The sequence below is a fragment of the Argentina anserina genome, chromosome 6 (genome assembly GCF_933775445.1).
Source record: "Argentina anserina chromosome 6, drPotAnse1.1, whole genome shotgun sequence".
Classification (NCBI taxonomy): Eukaryota; Viridiplantae; Streptophyta; class Magnoliopsida; order Rosales; family Rosaceae; genus Argentina; species Argentina anserina.
Window position 1 is genome coordinate 2,726,702 of NC_065877.1, and position 18,613 is coordinate 2,745,314.

General features: G+C 38.9%; 6 protein-coding genes and 1 non-coding gene across 9 annotated transcripts; all 7 read left to right on the forward strand.

Annotated features, from left to right (window-relative positions):
* The first annotated feature begins 337 nt into the window (after positions 1–337).
* Positions 338–1,858, forward strand: LOC126798880 (stress-related protein). 2 transcript variants are annotated; one of them, XM_050525959.1, is made up of 3 exons: positions 338–528; positions 627–851; positions 1,338–1,858. In XM_050525959.1, exons 1-3 carry the CDS (start codon positions 487–489, stop codon positions 1,731–1,733), a joined length of 663 nt encoding a protein of 220 aa, XP_050381916.1. In that variant the 5' UTR covers positions 338–486; the 3' UTR covers positions 1,734–1,858. The 2 variants fall into 2 exon arrangements, with proteins under 2 accessions (XP_050381916.1, XP_050381915.1); XM_050525958.1 differs by having other exon boundaries at positions 353–528; positions 1,317–1,858.
* Positions 1,859–2,384: 526 nt separating this feature from the next.
* On the forward strand, positions 2,385–5,840 carry LOC126801131 (ATP-dependent Clp protease proteolytic subunit-related protein 3, chloroplastic). The gene is made up of 10 exons (XM_050528598.1): positions 2,385–2,731; positions 2,935–3,036; positions 3,297–3,419; positions 3,509–3,568; positions 3,939–4,035; positions 4,114–4,187; positions 4,435–4,488; positions 4,582–4,665; positions 4,753–4,883; positions 5,502–5,840. Exons 1-9 carry the CDS (start codon positions 2,456–2,458, stop codon positions 4,846–4,848), a joined length of 966 nt encoding a protein of 321 aa, XP_050384555.1. The 5' UTR covers positions 2,385–2,455; the 3' UTR covers positions 4,849–4,883; positions 5,502–5,840.
* A 289-nt stretch (positions 5,841–6,129) lies between these two features.
* On the forward strand, positions 6,130–9,450 carry LOC126801130 (uncharacterized). Its single transcript, XM_050528597.1, has 8 exons — positions 6,130–6,638; positions 7,422–7,499; positions 7,596–7,738; positions 7,825–7,895; positions 8,050–8,145; positions 8,334–8,426; positions 8,557–8,652; positions 8,806–9,450. The coding sequence occupies exons 1-7, from the start codon at positions 6,225–6,227 to the stop codon at positions 8,637–8,639; spliced, it is 978 nt and encodes a 325-aa protein (XP_050384554.1). The 5' UTR covers positions 6,130–6,224; the 3' UTR covers positions 8,640–8,652; positions 8,806–9,450.
* Positions 9,451–10,046: 596 nt separating this feature from the next.
* Positions 10,047–11,738, forward strand: LOC126799987 (uncharacterized). Of its 2 annotated transcripts, none has more exons than XM_050527249.1 (3): positions 10,047–10,180; positions 10,719–11,005; positions 11,469–11,738. In XM_050527249.1, exons 2-3 carry the CDS (start codon positions 10,753–10,755, stop codon positions 11,501–11,503), a joined length of 288 nt encoding a protein of 95 aa, XP_050383206.1. In that variant the 5' UTR covers positions 10,047–10,180; positions 10,719–10,752; the 3' UTR covers positions 11,504–11,738. The 2 variants fall into 2 exon arrangements, with proteins under 2 accessions (XP_050383206.1, XP_050383207.1); XM_050527250.1 differs by having other exon boundaries at positions 10,083–10,180; positions 10,716–11,005.
* Positions 11,739–13,069: 1,331 nt separating this feature from the next.
* Positions 13,070–14,470, forward strand: LOC126800815 (uncharacterized). The gene is made up of 4 exons (XM_050528228.1): positions 13,070–13,379; positions 13,847–13,965; positions 14,058–14,078; positions 14,162–14,470. The coding sequence occupies exons 1-4, from the start codon at positions 13,154–13,156 to the stop codon at positions 14,468–14,470; spliced, it is 675 nt and encodes a 224-aa protein (XP_050384185.1). The 5' UTR covers positions 13,070–13,153.
* Positions 14,471–14,773: 303 nt separating this feature from the next.
* Positions 14,774–18,271, forward strand: LOC126797657 (F-actin-capping protein subunit alpha). The gene is made up of 10 exons (XM_050524337.1): positions 14,774–14,963; positions 15,123–15,238; positions 15,359–15,448; positions 15,978–16,042; positions 16,317–16,478; positions 16,662–16,740; positions 16,888–16,965; positions 17,523–17,597; positions 17,676–17,711; positions 17,889–18,271. Exons 1-10 carry the CDS (start codon positions 14,855–14,857, stop codon positions 17,994–17,996), a joined length of 918 nt encoding a protein of 305 aa, XP_050380294.1. The 5' UTR covers positions 14,774–14,854; the 3' UTR covers positions 17,997–18,271.
* A 40-nt stretch (positions 18,272–18,311) lies between these two features.
* On the forward strand, positions 18,312–18,501 carry LOC126801314 (small nucleolar RNA snoR127). Its single transcript, XR_007672808.1, has one exon. It is a non-coding gene; the product is annotated as a small nucleolar RNA snoR127 (small nucleolar RNA).
* Positions 18,502–18,613: the final 112 nt, after the last annotated feature.

The window sequence follows — 18,613 nt, forward strand, 5'->3', positions numbered from 1 at the left end:
ACGTCACAACAAACTTGTCACCGACTCGAAGATAGTGGGCCTTCAAAACTCTATCTTCTTGGGGGGAGCCCATAGCACTTTCTGGAAGCCTCACCCATAAGTCATAACCACCCCATTGAAACAGTCCAAAACTCCATTCTCCTCCTCTCCAAAAATCTAACCTCACCACCCTCACGGCGTTGAAGCCTCCCCAACTCCCAAGTCTGTAGTCCATTGACCCCTTCCCATGTCGACGACGACTCTAACGGTATTGGTCGTTAAGGCAGGCACAAATATACAACGGCAGTTGCGTTGCCTCAAAACCACCCGACGCGTGTTCGCATTTGACAACGCCTTCAAAATTCTTGGTTGTTGAGAAACCGCTGGACCTTTTTCTCCCTATAAAAGCCCTCCTCTTCTTCCTCTAAACACACAAACGTACCATATTTCGAAAACCCTAATTTCCCAATTCCCAAATCTCAACAGCAAAAAGAAGCGATTTTGATCATGGCCCAGCAAGATTCAAGTGTCCAGGAACCACAACAGATGGTATAATTTCATTTATGTTCCTTAAACTTTTGTTTTGAATTTCTAGGGTTTAGTGGTTTTGAGTTTTGATTGAATTGAATTGGGGGTTTTGTGTGTAGGGTGAGGAGGAGGAGCAGAGTCTCAAGTATTTGGGGTTCGTGCAAAATGCCGCCGTTGTGTCCGGGGCTTGCGTTTCGAAAGCTTACGGGTATGCGAAGGAGAGATCAGGTCCTTTGAAGAATGGGGTTGAGTCTGTGGAGGGGAAGGTCAAGACTGTTGTTGGACCTGTTTATGTTAAGTACCAGGAAACCCCAGCTCAAATTCTCACCTTTGTTGATCGCAAGGTTTGGGTTTTTTTTTAAATTCCCTTTTGGATTTTATTTAATTGTTATTGCAGAAGTGTCAATTTGTGCATGTGAGGTTGTAAATTTGATGAGTTAGTGTAAACTGTATTTCGTTACATTTGCCACACACCAAATTTGGTAGTTTCTTGATTGGATTGTTGCTTGCCTCGTTGATTTTGAGTTAAGACCAATCAATTGGGGTCTGAGTTGTTTGTTCGATCAGACAGTCATATTAGTACTTATTTGATTATCTGAGTTTTACATGTTTTTATTTAGCTTGAGATGTTTTCTTGCTTGACAATTAATGTCGTTGAATATGTTGATTTTAAATTTTGGTATCATTTGATGAGTGGAATTAGGTCCTTTTATTCAGTCATGTCTTGGTTGAAATAATTGTAGTGGATTGAAAGGTTTGTATTGTTTTTGGGATTGTGTAACTGATGATGGTTATTTGAACTTACTCAGGTTGATGAATCTGTTACCCAGGCTGCCAAGCTAGACGTGCGTCCAGTGATCAGGCAAGCCTCATCCAAGGCCTTGTCAGCTGCTCAGAAGGCACCAGGGGCGGCCTGCACAGCTTGTAAATCTGCCTACACCAAGATTGAACCAAAGGCTGAGGAATGTGCTGCTACTGCATGGAGGAAGTTGAATGAACTCCCCGTCTTCCCAAAGGTGGCTGGGGTAGTTGTACCAGCTGGGGCATATTGTTGCGAGAAGTACAATGAGACTGTGCAACAAACAGCTGAAAAGGGGTACAAGGTTGCGGCTTATATGCCTTTGGTTCCCACAGAGAGAATTGCCAAAGTGTTTGGGGAGAAGGTGCCTGAACCAGAGCCAGTGGTTGCAGCAAGTCATGGCGAGACTGATATTGCTGTTCAATAAGTCTTTGTTTTATGTTTTGAGTTGTCATGGTACATTACTAGATTTGTTGCTGGAAAGAATAAACAGAAAGAACCAACATATATGTAAGAATTGGGCATATAGCTGACAAGCCTGCCAAACTCAAACCTCTAGATGTACATTATTTTTTTTTTGTTTGATCTATTTTCTTTACGGGTATAATCTGCTGTCTGTCGATTCTTCCTGATGTGGTCGATTGCGTACTACTTTTCTTGAACTTTTTTCTACTCTAAAATTATGCCACTAATAAATTGAAAATGCGCCATGAACTAAGCCTCAATCATGAACATTCATGAACCATGAGCAGTACAATGTGCACCAACATTGGAGCACTATCACCAGCAAGTGAAGTTCTTCTACAAAAAGTTGAAACTCAGTTTAAGCCCTGTATTAACTAATACTATAATGTTGTTTCTGATCTAATCATCCATAATAAAGTACTAAGATTACGGTATCTGTCGCGCCGTGTAGTAGGATCCTTCAACTTTTGTGCCGATATCTTGTGGGCTGGGCCGGACATATAAATGGGCCAGCCAGATTACCCGCAAGTCAACACCATCCCCGGCCCAAAATCGTCCACGACATCTAAATTCCCAGCCAAACCTTCCACCTTTCACAAAAACCAAAACCAAAACCAAAACCAAAACCACTTGTTCTCCCATTTCCTAAAACTCAGAGAGCTCCAAAGCTCTGAAGCTCCAAAAATGGCGAGCAGTTTGCAGATACCAATCTGCATACCCACCTGTTCTTCCTCCTCACGAAAGTCTCGAACTTTCACCACCCTTTGCTCCATGAACGCCAGAGCCAAAGCCAAAATCCCAATCCCTCCTATAAACCCTAAAGACCCCTTCCTCTCCCGCCTCGCTTCCGTCGCTCTCAATTCGACGGAGACCCTGCTCAACCGCCCCGCCAACAGCTCCGACTCTCTTCCCTACTTGGACATTTTCGACGAGCCCAAGCTCATGGCTACCCCTGCACAGGTACCACTCTTTTAGTTTTTCTTTGTTTCTTTATGAATTTGAAATTTGAGGAGTTGAAAGTTTGGATTTTTAAGGGTTGAGTAGTAATTAGAGGGATGGTTTTACTTTTACATGTTAATATTGGTTTCATTGGGTTTATATTGAGCTTGTTCTAATGACTGTAATGTAATGTTTGGTTAATTGTGGTGTAATGGTTGAACCAGGTGGAAAGATCAGTTTCTTACAATGAGCATAGACCAAAGAAGCCGCCTCCGGATTTGCCCTCATTGCTACTTCACGGCAGAATAGTGTATATTGGCATGCCTGTAAGTTGTTGAGCCTTGGTACTTATATCGGTTATAGATTCCATGTCGTAGAATTTATCTGATTTTGTCATATTAGTCAAGCTTAGAATTCAGATGACATTAAATATATATAAAGGGAGCAAAAGTGTTTGTCTTGGGTAATATGGTTCCTAAAGGACAGACTACTAAATGAGATGGAAAAGAAAGGAAGAACTCCGGTCTTGTTATCACTTTGTTCTTGCATGTTGTGAAACCTCTCAATTGAATCTTGTGTGTTTCAGCTTGTACCAGCGGTCACAGAGCTTATTGTTGCGGAACTGATGTATCTGCAATGGATGGATCCTAAACAACCGATCTACATTTATATTAATTCAACTGGAACAACACGTGATGATGGTGAAACGGTATGTCGAAGTAAAACTGATATGTGAACTGATTCTATTCTTCGTGATAAATTATTCTTACTCATGTATTCCCAACGGTTCCTATTCAGGTTGGCATGGAGTCGGAAGGTTTTGCCATCTATGATGCGATGATGCAATTGAAAAATGAGGTATATACATTTTAGCTCCTCTTGCATTACTTAGTTTAGTAATTACATTCTAGATTAGCAACTCTGTTAAGGCAGAGATGCATATCATGGCTGTGGACTTTAGCAGTGTCTGAATTTTTGCATTGGAATTTGGTTATTGTTGTTTTGACATTGAATATTCTGGTTATTGTTGAGTCGTGTACATAATTAATATGAAGTAGCGTATTGCAGGTTTTAATTTGCACAATTTTGTTTTCCTGTTTTAAATCCTTTTTCTACCCTGAACTACCGGTGGCAAGAGAATTGGGCAATGAGAAGCACCAGCATCTTACACATATGTATATGATAAATATTATATCTTTGCTTTCTAACATAGTCATTCCTTATTCAGATACATACTGTTGCTGTTGGGGCTGCTATAGGTCAAGCTTGTCTATTGCTTGCAGCAGGAACTAAGGGAAACCGGTTCATGATGCCGCATGCCAAAGGTGTGATGAACTTTTTTTTTTGAAGTGTCAGTTTTATTTCTGAAAGAATGCTCATTATTTCAATCACTCCTGTTTCAGCGATGATCCAGCAGCCTCGTGTACCATCATCTGGACTGATGCCTGCTAGTGATGTTCTTATTCGTGCAAAAGAGGTCAGTCCCACTTAAATTGCAGTTCACCATTGAAGTAGGGACAAATATGACTGTTTCAATATTTTCCTTCGTCTTTGTTCTTGTCCTATGTACATGCTTGCACATTGTCTGGTTATTTGATTGGTATCTTCACTTGTTCAGAGTAGAAAGAGTATAAAAGGTTTTCAATCAAGTCATGATCACCTTTGCATCTTGTAATACAATAGTAGTCAACTGAGCACTGACTTTTCCTCAAGTACTTTTGCAGGTAATCACAAATAGGGACACTCTTGTAAAACTTCTGTCCAAGCACACAGGAAATGTAAGTACTTTTATAAGATGTAATCAATGTTTTAGATGATATTTAATGAACTTATTGTATCATGTGGTTTATCTTTTCATTTGTTTTTTTCAGTCCGTGGAGGCTGTATCCAATCTGATGAAAAGACCGTATTATATGGATTCTACAACGGCTAAAGAATTCGGTGTGATTGACAAGGTAAGTGCTTCTGGTGTTACTTTTGGATTGTTATGTACTGTAATTCTTCACTAGTTGTTGTAAGTTTACCAATATTGCTGCATGCAGATCTTGTGGCGTGGTCAAGAAAAGATAATGGCAGATGTAGCATCGCCTGAGGATTGGGACAAGAATGCCGGTGTCAAAGTTGTGGATGAATTTTAGTCTATATGAACATGGATGCTATGTTGTCATTATAGGTGAGTTGCCCTTCTTTTTTCTTTGGTCTACCATTTAATATTATTAACTACACCAAGTGATGGCAGTGCAATAATGTGTTTTTGGGTTGAATTACTATTATTAGAAACCCTAGTTCTTTTTTGAGGAGAATGTTGCATTATCATGCATTTGTGTGGTTGTAATTTGCATTGAAAGAAGATTGTAAAATAGGCATAAACTTTGATGTTATTTAACTAGTTGGTTAATATTTACCTATAAGGCTGCAATATGATCCAGAATGCACTTCAGATTCTGTCGGCTCTCTGAATTTTGATTTGCATTTACATACGACATTAATGTGAATTGATTACGGTCTCATTGAAGACTCCCAGAAAATGTGGAGACAATTAATCTTTTTTATATTTCAAATAATTATATGAGAAAAATAGTAGAATTCATTTTTCCTGAGAGGAATATAACTGTAATCAGTTGCTGGGCCAAGTGAGGGTGCCAATATAAATAAAGCTGATGCTTTAAGACGAGCTTTGTTAAAAATCTGTTTATGTTTGTAAACTACCTGCTGGATTAGTTTGGGAATATCTTATGTAGCAAGCATTTCTTAATTGGAATCTTTGATTCTTATGCTTCTCACATTGTAGGAAGCTATAAAAGCTATTACATGATTGGTCACTTGATGGGGCAATTGGTTGAAACATTGAAGCGTCACAATGAGTAAAACAATCTCAAAATTCAGACGTTGCCTAAATATGAGGAAAGTTTGGACGAAAGAGACTAAAACAGCGTGGTGATGCCAAAATTAAAAGGACTCTCGAGCAATCCAGAGGGTGTGCTAACTCATTTGAAACTTACACACTGCTCATGTTGTTTTGTTGATGATGTACACAACTATCGCTAAGCTTTTCCTTATTGGATAATGTTTCATGCCAAGAACAGAGCAGTATTTCCTCAATAAAATTAAAAGTTTGCTTGATCTCTAATGCTAGACTTGTATTCAGAGACGCTGGTTTATAGTCGCATTTAGTAATGATGCCTTCTCGTGTAGTGTGTCAGTACCTCGTATTTAGTCTAATATGATACTATAATACCATGTATACTTTTCCATTCTTGATAGTCAAGCGCACCAAAATGTAAATTAGCATGCGTCAATAATTGCTTCAAATCTTAGGTGGGGGCTTCCAACATACGGCGAGCTCTTTGGCCGGCCAAAGCCGACTGCTTGCACCTTAGTATCATGATGAGAGAACGATCAATTTACTTGTGTAAATTTTTCTTTGTGGCCTTTACCATATAAAACACACACAGCGTTGAAGCCTTGAAGTCTTGAACTATTGTGGAGACTGGAGAGAGGGAGGGGGTGGCAAATGGGGAAGCCCTTTGTATCCCTTAGATTGACACTTCTCTTCTCCTTCTCTCTCACAGCTTCCTACTCCATCACACCCGCTTCTTTTCTCAAACCATCTCCACCATCTCCCAAAGCCACTCCTTCCGACCTTCTCTCTCTGCTGGGCCCCAAATCCCAGTCTTCATCCATTGATCCCCTCCTGGCCCACCAACTCACTTCCTGTTTCAAGTTCCTCGTACCCTTTACTCCCAACTCCCCGGAGAAGCTTTCCGGTAGAAAAATCTTGAGGCTGAAGCAAAAGGGTCGACGAGAAGAGGAGGATGGGCTTGTTTGGTGGCCCCCTCAGCCGGTTTTGGACCTGGCCCGCCTGGCCGTTGACTCCGGCGGAGACCCGGCTGCTATTCATCGGGCTTTGGATCCGACTATGATCACTGTCAGTCTCTGGTTCTATCTTTGCTTTTAGTAATTTCCCGTGTTTTTTCTTTGTGTGCATTAACTGCGTTTGGTTCTAAAATGTGTTGTTTTTCCTAGTTATAAGATTTCACTGGCAAATACCCTTTTGTAAGTTGAAGTAAAAGCAGTAATAGGAGTTGAAGTTTTGATTGTTACTTTGTTAGTGTTGAAATGAATAGCTGGTTTGATGTAGGAAAGGTATGTTTATGTGTTATTGGTTACTATTACTTTAAAAGCCCTGAAAGTGTCATGTACAAATTGGGTTTATAAGATAATGATAGTGTAAATACTAATAAAGAACCGAACTTTGGGGTCATTGCTGCTCTGAAACCTGGATAAGTTAGTGAGTTACAAGAACCTTGTTGACCTGTTTGACTTACCCCACAGCTGATTATGTCGACTGGATATCTAGTTTGACGTGATTTCGTTCCTGTTGAAATTGGACCGCTGTGATTTATGCTCAAAATTACACCTTGGTGTTGCATTATTATGATCTTCCTTGCAACACCATTGAGTATATGTATATCTGGTTTGGTCTTCATTGTCTACCCCTTCTGGAATTTTTATTACACTCAATCAGTCAATTGGGAGATTTAATGTCGCCTGTTTTCGACATATAACCTGGCATGTTGTTTGATATACATGTATCATTGGCTTTCAATTTACATGGTGGCATTGCATACGATTTATGTAATATTTGATTTGTTATACTATCCGTACAGTAGTTGTGACTGGATGATGTTTATTCTAGTGATGTAATTAGGTACCTGATGTTGAAGGTTGTGTAGAGGACCAATGTCAGCTTACCAGAACTCCATATGGGAGACATTTTATAAGTGAGGTCTGCATCAAACCAGTGAAACTTTGTTTTGGTTTTATTTAAGGCATGAAATGAGTTCTCTTTTGATTGATGCTGTGTTCTTTTCTCGTACTGCAGGAGTTGAATTTATATATTAAATTTTTATTTGAACTTATTCTTGCCCGCGGTCCCACTGTTGGGTTGAATGTGTCATTGAGTCGCTATGATTTGTTCCATGGGCACCTATTTCTTGCCTTAGAGACCGGAAGACTTGGTATATTGTAAGTCGGTATCCTTCTCACGTCATTTTGTAAAATTTTGACCTGTCATTGATTCTGTTAAGATCACATCTTTTTACGTTTGGTAGGTTTCATGCAAAAGAATACCCTGCATTTGATAAAGAAGTATTCCCGTACAACATGGGTTACTGTCAAACAGGTAAAGTTCCAAAAGAAGATTTTCCTAAATTGTTCCTCAAATTGTAAGATTTTGCGTATTAAGCAATCAAAAATTTTCTATAGGAGAGAAAATATGGTAAATGGCGTGTAATGAAACTTTCATTCATCTTTTGTTCTGATGCCACCTCTTTTAGGGTCTAATGTGACATATGGTGACTCAATGAACCTGCGAAATATCCTCTGGCTAGCTCCATTGCCAAGCAATTCAGCCAAAGGCTGGGAAGCACCAGGTACCTCTTCTATATCACTTACAATTGATAGGAAGTTGCAATGTCTTTCTGGATCGAAAAAAAAAGTCTCAGTCTTTATGGGATATTTTTTTTTTGGGATAAACGCTGGTGATTTATCAAGAAGTGTCAGGTCCTTTCTTTTGCAATAAAATTTATATAATGTTATAATGTGCAACACTCACTTTCAGGTGTCTTGGTGGTGCTGGATGCCCGTCCGGATGGAATCATATATAGGGATCTCATACCCGAATATGTAAATTTTGTAAGGACTATATATGAAGGTGTGTAATTCCATTGATCCTATTCAACCACACTTGGTGTTGGGAAAGTTTGAACATATCTTAATCCATGTCATTTCTGAGTGTACATTCCAAAAGGTTAAGAAAATTCCATTTTTGGTTGTGCTGCCAGATGATCTTGGGGAGGTTGCAGTTGATGTCAACTATTTGGCTGTGGGAAATCCAGAGTCGAGGTTTCAACTATATATTTGCTGATGCTCAGTCTGAAGTAGGTCAAGTAGCCATATATATATATATATACACATCTTGCTCTGCTCTGTCATGTCATTTACATCTCTATTATAAATTTATAACAGTCCTCGATCATTTTCTTTTCATCCCAAGTAAATTTGGCTCAGCTTTTAATTTCTTTGGTGGTCAGGTGCAGATTATGTATTGGAGATCAACTTTAAACGAGATATTTTCCGAACTTAAGTTGGAATTGTGAAAGCGAAGTGATTCCAGTTATATGATTGCAGAAGGTGAGAGACCATTCTTTTTGGTTCTACTGGTGGCAAATTGCACGCCAGTCTTGGTGCGTGTGGCTAATCATGCTTTACTAATCATGCTGCATGATTAGTGAATAAGAAATGAGATGGATATATAAGGGTTGAAGTATCAACAAACACAGTATCACATAGCTCAATGTCTTCACTTTTGATAATTTGGGAATGCTCGAGTTTAGTCGCCTCTTGGAGCTGGCCCTCCTTGCCGTTGACTCCGGCAAAGACCCTGCTGCTGTTCAATGGGGTTTGGATCCGACTACTGCAAGTCCCTATCTCATTCTATCTTTGCTAGTTTGCTTTTAGTAATTTCCTCAGGAATTGTTTGTGTTAATTTAGTTCGGAACTGTGTTGTCTTTCTAAGCCTAAGGTTTCAGTGTTTCACTGTCAAGCACCCTTCAGTATTTTGAAGCTAAAGCAGTCGAATTTTCAATGAACTTAAAAAACAATTAGGCTACACCTTTGACTAGCTTGATTATATGGTAGTCATTGCATTTGTAGCATTGTACCCTGATTTTAATGCCTTTGTTGACTAGCTAGTTGAATTTTGCTTAGTGACTTTTTTGCCTGCACCCAAGCAAGTGTGGTTAGGAACTTGTTTTATCATCAAATCAAGGCCTAAATTAAATTGATCGGTATGATTTTGGTTTAATTTACTCAGAAAAGCCAATTAAGTTACTCACTTGACCTTCTTGCAAGAAGGTTCCCCACCAATCAAGTTGGATTAGGGAATTCTATATCGCTAAGCTGACTAGAAATCCAGAACATCCTATCTCCTCTTTAAAGGCTCTTAGCTAGCCAATGAATCAGATGAATTTTTTTTAAGGAATGAATTGTAATGCTCGAACAACGGCCATAAGACTTACATAGTTGCATAAACATCAGACATATTATCAATTCTTGTATGTACGGCGTGTATGATACATGACGCAATTTTTGTGCTAAGAAAATAATTTCTACCGATCAGAACTAAAAGCCACAAACATCGAGACCTAATCTAATTTTGCAAACCTATCTAATTGGCCAACTGAGCCTATTTGGGCACCAATCAACCAACCCGCACGGTCGGGTTCGGGTTTGGGCCTTCCCCGCGTGAATAATACTAATAAAAACAGCACCCTTTCCGATTGCCATCGTATTTTCACTTCCCTCAGTTTTTCAGCTCCGGCCAGATTTGCAACCCACAAATTACCTGCACCGTTTTGAAATCGGAATCAAATAATTGCTTCGCCGGAAAGGGTCTGGGATTACAAGGTGATTAGTATTCACTGCACTCGTTTTCATTCCCTCAATTTCTCAGCAAAGCAATCCTATAAGCTATGATTCTATTTCAAGCCAATCTTAGTTCTATGCAGCTTATATGTAGTTTTTGATCTTCAATCAAGTATGAAAGTGCCTTCTTGCATGTGCCCATGTCTTTAATTTGGGGATGTTTTTGCTATGTGCGTTAAGGGTTTAGCGTTTAGGGTTTATCATCCTCTACATTTCTTAAATCAGTTCTTTTTCCTCGTTAAGCGTATCAAGTTTTAAGCTTTCTGGAATATCTATGCCAGAGCCGAAGAAGCAATATCAATTCATAATTTACGATTTCAATATATGTATTGTGGAATACAGATTAAATTTGTGTGTGATCATACTTGGTATTACCGTATTAGACACTGATACACTCGATTGTCTACTATAACAGAGACTTGTAATTGAATTTAGGAACTGTTTGGTTATCAACGAATTGGTTTTGGGTGTTTTATTCACTGGTGTTTCTTGCATTGCTTCCATTGTTCAACTTCAGAAGTTTGGCAAGCTCTGAAGAGAACTAGGTTACAGAAATGGGCAGCGAGGAGCCGAGAGACCCGTTGCAAGGGTTGGATTGGAAAGCTGTTGGCAATGATATGCAAAAGAACCCTGGTGATAAACCGGTTATAAAGAAGCGGCTTCCCAAGAGGATTAGGCAGATACCAGAGTGCTATTTTCTCCCTCGAAGATCCCGACTATTTAACTTCACGTTTGTTAGCGCATGTATTGCTGGTGGAATTGGTGCAGGGATGCTGGTGGAGATGTGGATAAACAAGAAAGTTAGAGGTACACCCTTTTGTCTCCGTACTTATCCTCTTTCCTTCTTGTAGGATTTATCCTGTCGTCTTATGTGTATCAAACTATTGATTAGAAATTCTGACCTGTTTGAGACAACTATAAACACTGCTTCGTATTAAGCTATTTCATGGTGGGAAATCATGCACTCTGGCATTAATGTGTTAGGGTTTCTGGAATGAGATGTGAAATAAAAAATGATCAGATTACTGACGTATCGAGACATGTACAAGCATTTTCTTATGTACTTCAAAAGACATGGCATCTGAATGAAATATGAATATCTTTTGGCCTGTCGAAGTATTGTTCGCTAAGCATTCTATTATGTAGTCCGGCAGTTCTATAATGACCTCTACTTTTCTTTGTTTGAAACTTTTAAAGTATCATCCTTTGGTTTTTCATGTGTGTTTGGAATAGATCTTATGCTAATGTATATCATTTTTTGCTGTTGCAGAAGATGGAGGTGTCTTATGGGAGTTTGACAAATAAAGCCAGTGATGTTTTGTGAATGTAACAGCATTAGATTCCAAACTTCAGTAAAGAAGCATTGGCTGCAGAAACTCTTCTGCATTTGGTTTCTAAACTAGAATTTGGCATTGGAATTTTGTATCAGCAGAGACTTCTCTTTTGTTTCAGCTGTTGTTACAATGAGTACAAGAAATTGGCACAAAATTTGTCTTGATTGTTCTTCATACACATTGAAAAGAATAAGATCAGTGTTGCTTCTTCCACCTCAATCTCAACCTCTGTTTTTATTTTGGACATAAAATCTCAATCTCAAGTGTTCACAGAAACAAGTTGAACACAGGCATATATTGAAGAGTTTTTTTCACCAACAGTCCTTCAACTCTGGTGTACCTACCAATGTGATACCTCAACTCTTAATCGTACCAATGTGATACCCAGACTCTAGTATTGCTATCATTGAAGTACTTCCGTTAGTTTTTTTCAATTTTTCCGTTATCTTGGTGACGTGGCAGGTACGTGAGGCCCACAAAGAGGGTTAAAAGACAAAATTAACCTCATCTGAGAGGAGCAATGTTTTTTCCGCCCTTTACCTTGAGAAAGACACCCAACAATTCCAATTTTGGCGCCAATTTTCCCTCCCTACTCCTTAATTTGTGTCTCTTATCTAAACTAAAAAACTACCGCCAACCAGTCGACCACAATCTGATAAAACCTAGATCAATCTCATTTTCTATTTTTACCCTAGCACTTGTTAAACTAACAGAATAAATATAAAAATTTATATGGAACATCTCATTTCCACAATCTCATAAAAATATAGAAACACATAACTTAACGAAATTCAACTACATGTACCATTAGTTCTTACAAGCAAAAATCATGGCAGATCAACATAAAAGGTGGCAACTAATGATACTTAAACATGTATTTGAATTTCGTTAAGTTATGTGTTTTGATATTCTTATGAGATTGTGGAAATGAGATGTTCCATATAAATTTCTATATTTATTCTGTTAGTTTAACAAGTGCTAGGGTAAAAATAGAAAATGAGATTGATCTAGGTTTTATCAGATTGTGGTCGACTGGTTGGCAGTAGTTCTTTAGTTTAGATAAGAGACACAAATTAAGGAGTAGGGAGGGAAAATTGGCGCCAAAATTGGAATTGTTTGGTATCTTTCTCAAAGTAAAGGGCGGGAAAAACATTGCTCCTCTCAGATGAGGTTAATTTTGTCTTTTAACCCTCTTTGTGGGCCTCATGTACCTGCCACGTCACCAAGATAACGGAAAAGTTTAAAAAAACTAACGGAAGTACTTCAATGATAGCAATACTAGAGTCTGGGTATCACATTGGTACGATTAAGAGTTGAGGTATCACATTGGTAGGTACACCAGAATTGAGGGACTGTTGGTGAAAAAAACTCTATATTGAATCATCAAAAGAGTCAAAATGGGGATGAACAATTGACTCTTTTTTTACGAGGGTAAATAGGAAAAGTTTGGTGAGCAAGTAAAAATAAAAACAGGTACTGTAAAAAGAAACCAACCGACGATTTACTTGGGCACAAAGCACGTAGACTACACCGTTCCCTAAATCACACAAAACCAGCTTCCCTTCTGCTCTCAATCTCTCTCTTTTTCTCATTTCGTTTTGATCTTTACGGCGTCGTTTTGATGGCGGCTGCGAGGGTTGAGCGGGGGGATCTGTGGAAGACCAACGCCCTCTCCATACAGCGCCGGCTGAGGCAGCGCTTCAGAGTCGAGGTCGACCGCCGCCTCAGGCGCCACCCTATTTTCGCCGACGGTTACTTCTCCGGCACCGTGCAGCGCTGGCTCCAGCGCTTCCGTGATTTCAAGAGGAACTCGCTTCCGTCCTCCACCGCCTTCTACCGCAAACGAGGTCGGTGCTTTGCTCAGACTCGCCGTTTTTGTTTTCGTTGAAGTCTAATTGATTTGTATGTGTTTAAATCGTTACAATTTGATATGATCGCTATCGGTGAAGTTAGTTTAGGCTGTGAATGATTTTAAATTTTACTTTTGCTTAGTAAATCTTGCACATTGATGTAATTTGACCTTCGCTGGAGTCCTATGGTTAACAATCAGGTAAATTGAGTGAGAAGTTGAGCTTAATTATATCTGAAGCTTTGTTAAAAGTTCACATTTTTATATTAAGATCACATTATTGTTCTTATTAACTTAAATACTGTTAGTTTCTAATGTTAGGATAATAGGATGTACATAATGAAATGAAAATCTTTGAGTTTGAAGGTTTTAGAAGTATCTGTAATTGTACTTATTTAGTTGTTACTGTGTTTACATAAGAAACATGACTTAAGAAGGTAAACTGTGATTGTTCGGTGGGTGTAGTGGGCAATCAAATCAACGCTGAAGATGAGTCGGCCATACTTCGCATGGTGCAAGCTGTTGCTATGCCGGTCATTGGGAATGTTTGCCATGTGTTCATGAATGGATTAAATCGTGTTCAGGTGTGTGAATTGTGTGGAGTTGTCAATGTCCCAGGATGTTCTAATGTGTGTCATTGGGCAGCAATAATTTGATTCTCTGGGTGTTGTGACAGGTCTATGGTTTGGAGTTGTCAGTTCTGTACTGCTTAATGCTTTGATATCAATTATTTCTTTCTTCAATAGGCTTATTGTTCTCACCTATACTTTGAAAATGTAGGTGACGGTGGTTATTGGTGATCCAATCTACTTTGATGATTTGTTAAATAATGAAGAAGCTAAGCATTTATCAAGAGGGAAGTTATATGATGCAGTATCCTCAAGAATCGGTCATCGACTACGTCAACTAAAAGTTCAGGTAGACAGATTGGCTCAAGGTACCCAATTACTAAATGATGGTTCACTGATGGAAGAAATTCCAGAACTACACGTTGCTGGTACACGAGCCCAGGTCTTTCAATCGATTCCGAGCAGGTTTCTCAAAAGATGGTTGGATTGCCCTTTCATTGGAACATCAACTTCATTTTAATCATGACTTCTGTGCAAGGCTCTCAATTTCTATCACTAGTCAAACAAAATGTGCAGATCTCTAACAGTTAGTTAAGTACTGTGGTGCAAACCCTAATCGGCGCATCAATGAAACGGCAGCGTTTTGGTGGGGATTAAGTGTTCCAAACCCCACCAATCAAAATCATTTCTGGTCACATTTTAGCTCCCAAGTCCCCCTCAATGCACAGACTTGAAACTCGCAAGCGGTTGCAATCCTCTGCGACGCGTTCTCAGACATTTAAACAAATCAGTACCGTAAGATTCAAGGTCAAAGATTCACACGGTTGTAGCAGAGGGAGCCACCTTCTTGGCTTCTCCCCCACCCTGAATCCCAGAAAGAGCTGCGTTTTAGAGAATAAGAGAAATGGCGGAGGAGGAAGAAGAATCCGAGCTGATCGGGAAGCAGAAGATTGACATAGCCAAGTGGTTCCTCCTCAACTCTCCTCCCGGCGAAATCCAATTCGTCGCCAAAGGTACTCCTCCTCTCCTCCTCTTCTTTCTCTTTTCAGTCCCAATTCCAATCTCAAAACGACGCCGTTTGCACAGTTTCTACTTCTGTTCATTTCTCAAAAAAAGCCTCGTTTTTGTGTTGTTTAGTTTCTGATGGATCGAATCGATGACATTGTTGGCAGATGTGAAGGCGGTGCTAAACGACGACGTTCTGTACGAAGAGGCGCTGTCAGAGGCTTTCCCTCAGTACAACAAATCGCACATGATTTCCCTCGAAATGCCCGGTGGAGTTGGAGATGTGAGTCTATCAACAACTCTCTTCTGTTTTAGTGTTTGATTTATGTGGTTTTCTGAAGCTTTTGTTTTGTCCAATTTCACATTTGGATTATGTGTTGATGCATGTTTTGTGTGTGAGCAGGTTCTGGTTACATCTTACGGGGAGCTCAATGGGAATGAGTACCTTGATCCCAGGACTGCTCATGTTGCTGTGGTTGACCATATCAAACAGGCAAGTCTTGTACTTTTCCTGCATTGTTGATTGTACTAAGAAGTGGTGGAGTTTGTTTAGTTAAGGAATAGACTATACGGTAGTTACATCTTCATATTAGGGAATATGGGCACAGCTGCCTTTATTAGTTCTTTCACTTGCATATTGGGTATTCTTATATTACAACAATAATGCATTTATTAGTTGTTCATGTCATGATGGTTACATATGAGCCACCCACACCTTTTGTTGTAAGTTGTAACTGGTCACTGGCAGTGAGCAATTGGGTTTACTGCTTGCTGAGATTGATTTATAAAGTTTATCCATGATACCACTCGTCAAAGATAACATGTCCAGTTCTAAATGTTTTAGAGTGTAGTTTGTTACTTTCTTTTGTAAGTTTTTGGTATCTTGCAAACCACTTTGTCGACTTTGTGAAGCATTATCTCATCATGCATGTACTCTCAGTTCTCCTTGTTTTGTTCTCTGTATCACCTTTTTTTCCTCTAAATTATCTTTTACCAATTATTTCATGCTAAAATTGATTCAGGTTTGTACAGGCGTGAGGCCTGCGTTGGATGAGGAACTTCCATCTGCATATGTTGAGGAATTCAGGTACATGTTATAAGTTTTGTAGCAAAAAGTTCTGTAAATTTGTTTGATGTTTAGGTAATGTATTTCAAATTACCTTCTACTTTCATGTCAACTTTGATAGATCACATTATGTTTTGTGTCATTTGAAATTTACTTTTATGTGTCAATGGGTTTCAAATGACAGTGTGCACTTTCAGTATCATACAAGAATCAACAACTATTGGTAGATTGTGTTTGCATCTGTGGTTATGTGTATTTGAGTAGGGTTGTGTAATTCCTAATTCTATTGTTCTAGATGTGCTTTGGATGCTGAAATACTTAGATATGTGGGTGAAGCTTATCCAAAAGGAGTCTGCTCAGTGTACTGTGGGAATGGAAAAGATGCAGAGGGCCCAGGATCTGACTTTGAGCTTGTAGTAGTGATTTCAGCTGCTAGATATAGCCCACAAAATTTCTGGTGTGTAAAATTTGTTTAACTACCAGACCCGCAAATATCATTTACTGCTCTTTATCATTATATTTTAATGCACATAGTACCAACACCAGTTAAATTTCTACTGCGTCCTACTCCTGTAATTATACCAGGTATGTTCTTAGTTACAAATATAAGTGATATAATGTAGACTTTCATTTTAAATAGCAATGGTAGTTGGCGTTCGGTGTGGAGCATTGAGTTCAAAGATGAAGTGCAAGTGCTGGAATTAAAAGGCAAACTGCAGGTATTCTTTGTTTTGTACATGGTGCATGAGGATGTGCAATCGAGTTCATGTATCTCTTTGCACTTTATATTACGATATGCTCGATTCCTAGCATTAAGGCCTAACCAAGAATACATTGTAACTTTTCTATGTTCATGTCTTGTTCAGGTGGGTGCACACTATTTTGAGGAGGGGAATGTGCAGCTAGATGCAAACCATGAATGCAAAGATTCAACCATTTTTCAGGTAGATTGACTATTGTTATTATATTTTGGTTTAACCTGGGAAAACGTATCATGCAAGGTCTATGAAACTAAATGCATAAGGTATCATATCACTTTCAACATCAATTTTAATCAAGGCTAGCAAGGGAATAAACCTTTATGACTGGTGGGCAATACTTATTGAATGAATTTAATGCTATAGTCATGGCAGTTGGTGTTGCTAAGTTTGTAAATAGTAAAGAGTTTATATATTGGTTGTCTGGGTCATCTTGTCTGGTCCCTACTAGGATGTTGCAAGCAGTTGCCCGAACTAATCAGTAGACTGCATATTTTCTTAATTAAGTTGTAAAAATTCTTGGAGTTAATGTTCTTGACCTTCTGAGCAATTTAAAGTCTGAAAAGCTACAATTTATCTGACCTCATTATATATAAATTCTTAATAATTGGATATGAGGATCTTTGATCTTATTCAGTTTCCATGTCATGCTTCAGCTTCCTGTAGCTGCTTCAGTTTCTTTTTCTTTTTTGTCACGTAAGTTAAGCATATGACCATTGATTACTTCTCCCACCTCATTGCAGTCCTCCGAAGATTCTGCTGTTACCATAGGCAACATGATAAGGCAACATGAGGCAGAGTACTTGGCATCTCTTGAGGTTCAACCATTTGTTGATTTGTAAATGTATGGGGCTGTTTATGTTATGAGATATTTACTATCTGATTTACTCCTGCAGGCATCCTATTCAAACTTGCCCGATACCACTTTTAAGGTACCCATTTAAACTAACCCTTCCCTGAACAAAGTTTCTCTATGAGTTCGTTGCCTGGAACTCGTTCCAGAATTCATTATTAAGTATTTAATTACATTCATGTCAGTAACAGAAATTTCATCAAACTCTGACAAATAAAACTTATATAAAAAACACTGACAAATCAATGTTCTGCAGGATCTTCGTAGAAAGCTCCCTGTTACTCGCACCCTATTTCCATGGCATAGTACATTACAGTTTAGCTTGACAAGAGATATCACAAAAGAACTTGGCATTACAAAGTGAATTCGTCCTTTCATGAGTATGCTAGTCATGCATACAGGGTTTGCCTCCTTATCATTCCCATTCTCTCGAGTCATGTCCTCTGCCTTTGGAGCTACTCCCTCAGTTTTGTGCATTGTAATATATATGATATCTATGTCTGTGTATAGTACAGGGTTGAGCTGATTTCCTACTCATGGAAGATGTTGGAGAGTTTGTAAACTATATGTATTCTGATGAACTGCTTCATTCGTGCCTTATTCTTTCAAAGCCATTTCAATTGAAAACGTCATCCCTAAGTTTCCTTGGCTAACATGAAATGTGTGTTTTTGTTACTCTCTGGGATGATGTAACTTAGCCAAATCATACGTCGATATGCTCCAGGAGGCGTTTTCTCCTTTACCTTTGTTCTTACTGGGGAGGCCGTGCGTCTCTCTTTTAGGGAGATGGTAAGGCTTTGGAAATTCGCCTTCTGTTGAAGCGTGTCCTCTCTGATGATAAAATCGAGATTTGGTGCTGGCTGACCAGAGTTCATTTATCTGTACATTTCTTCTCTTTGTAAATAAAAATTACCAAAGATTTTACTATATTTCAAAACATTCTCAAACCCAGATATGATGCTTAGAAGCATGGTAGAAATT

Excerpts from the sequence above, each read along its gene's own strand:
- LOC126801131 (XM_050528598.1), top strand. The coding sequence starts at position 2,456 with ATGGCGAGCAGTTTGCAGATACCAATCTGCATACCCACCTGTTCTTCC. Across the intron at positions 4,188-4,434 it reads TTCTTATTCGTGCAAAAGAG|GTAATCACAAATAGGGACAC; the intron begins GTCAGTCCCACT and ends GTACTTTTGCAG. Across the intron at positions 4,489-4,581 it reads TGTCCAAGCACACAGGAAAT|TCCGTGGAGGCTGTATCCAA; the intron begins GTAAGTACTTTT and ends TGTTTTTTTCAG.
- LOC126797657 (XM_050524337.1), top strand. The coding sequence starts at position 14,855 with ATGGCGGAGGAGGAAGAAGAATCCGAGCTGATCGGGAAGCAGAAGATT. Across the intron at positions 14,964-15,122 it reads AATCCAATTCGTCGCCAAAG|ATGTGAAGGCGGTGCTAAAC; the intron begins GTACTCCTCCTC and ends CATTGTTGGCAG. Across the intron at positions 16,741-16,887 it reads AATTAAAAGGCAAACTGCAG|GTGGGTGCACACTATTTTGA; the intron begins GTATTCTTTGTT and ends TGTCTTGTTCAG.
- LOC126798880 (XM_050525958.1), top strand. The coding sequence starts at position 487 with ATGGCCCAGCAAGATTCAAGTGTCCAGGAACCACAACAGATG. Across the intron at positions 529-626 it reads TCCAGGAACCACAACAGATG|GGTGAGGAGGAGGAGCAGAG; the intron begins GTATAATTTCAT and ends TTTTGTGTGTAG. Across the intron at positions 852-1,316 it reads TCACCTTTGTTGATCGCAAG|GTTGATGAATCTGTTACCCA; the intron begins GTTTGGGTTTTT and ends GAACTTACTCAG.
- LOC126801130 (XM_050528597.1), top strand. The coding sequence starts at position 6,225 with ATGGGGAAGCCCTTTGTATCCCTTAGATTGACACTTCTCTTCTCCTTC. Across the intron at positions 7,739-7,824 it reads ACCGGAAGACTTGGTATATT|GTTTCATGCAAAAGAATACC; the intron begins GTAAGTCGGTAT and ends TACGTTTGGTAG. Across the intron at positions 8,427-8,556 it reads TGTAAGGACTATATATGAAG|ATGATCTTGGGGAGGTTGCA; the intron begins GTGTGTAATTCC and ends TTGTGCTGCCAG.
- LOC126799987 (XM_050527249.1), top strand. The coding sequence starts at position 10,753 with ATGGGCAGCGAGGAGCCGAGAGACCCGTTGCAAGGGTTGGATTGGAAA. Across the intron at positions 11,006-11,468 it reads GATAAACAAGAAAGTTAGAG|AAGATGGAGGTGTCTTATGG; the intron begins GTACACCCTTTT and ends TTGCTGTTGCAG.
- LOC126800815 (XM_050528228.1), top strand. The coding sequence starts at position 13,154 with ATGGCGGCTGCGAGGGTTGAGCGGGGGGATCTGTGGAAGACCAACGCC. Across the intron at positions 13,380-13,846 it reads CGCCTTCTACCGCAAACGAG|TGGGCAATCAAATCAACGCT; the intron begins GTCGGTGCTTTG and ends CGGTGGGTGTAG. Across the intron at positions 14,079-14,161 it reads TCTATGGTTTGGAGTTGTCA|GTGACGGTGGTTATTGGTGA; the intron begins GTTCTGTACTGC and ends TTGAAAATGTAG.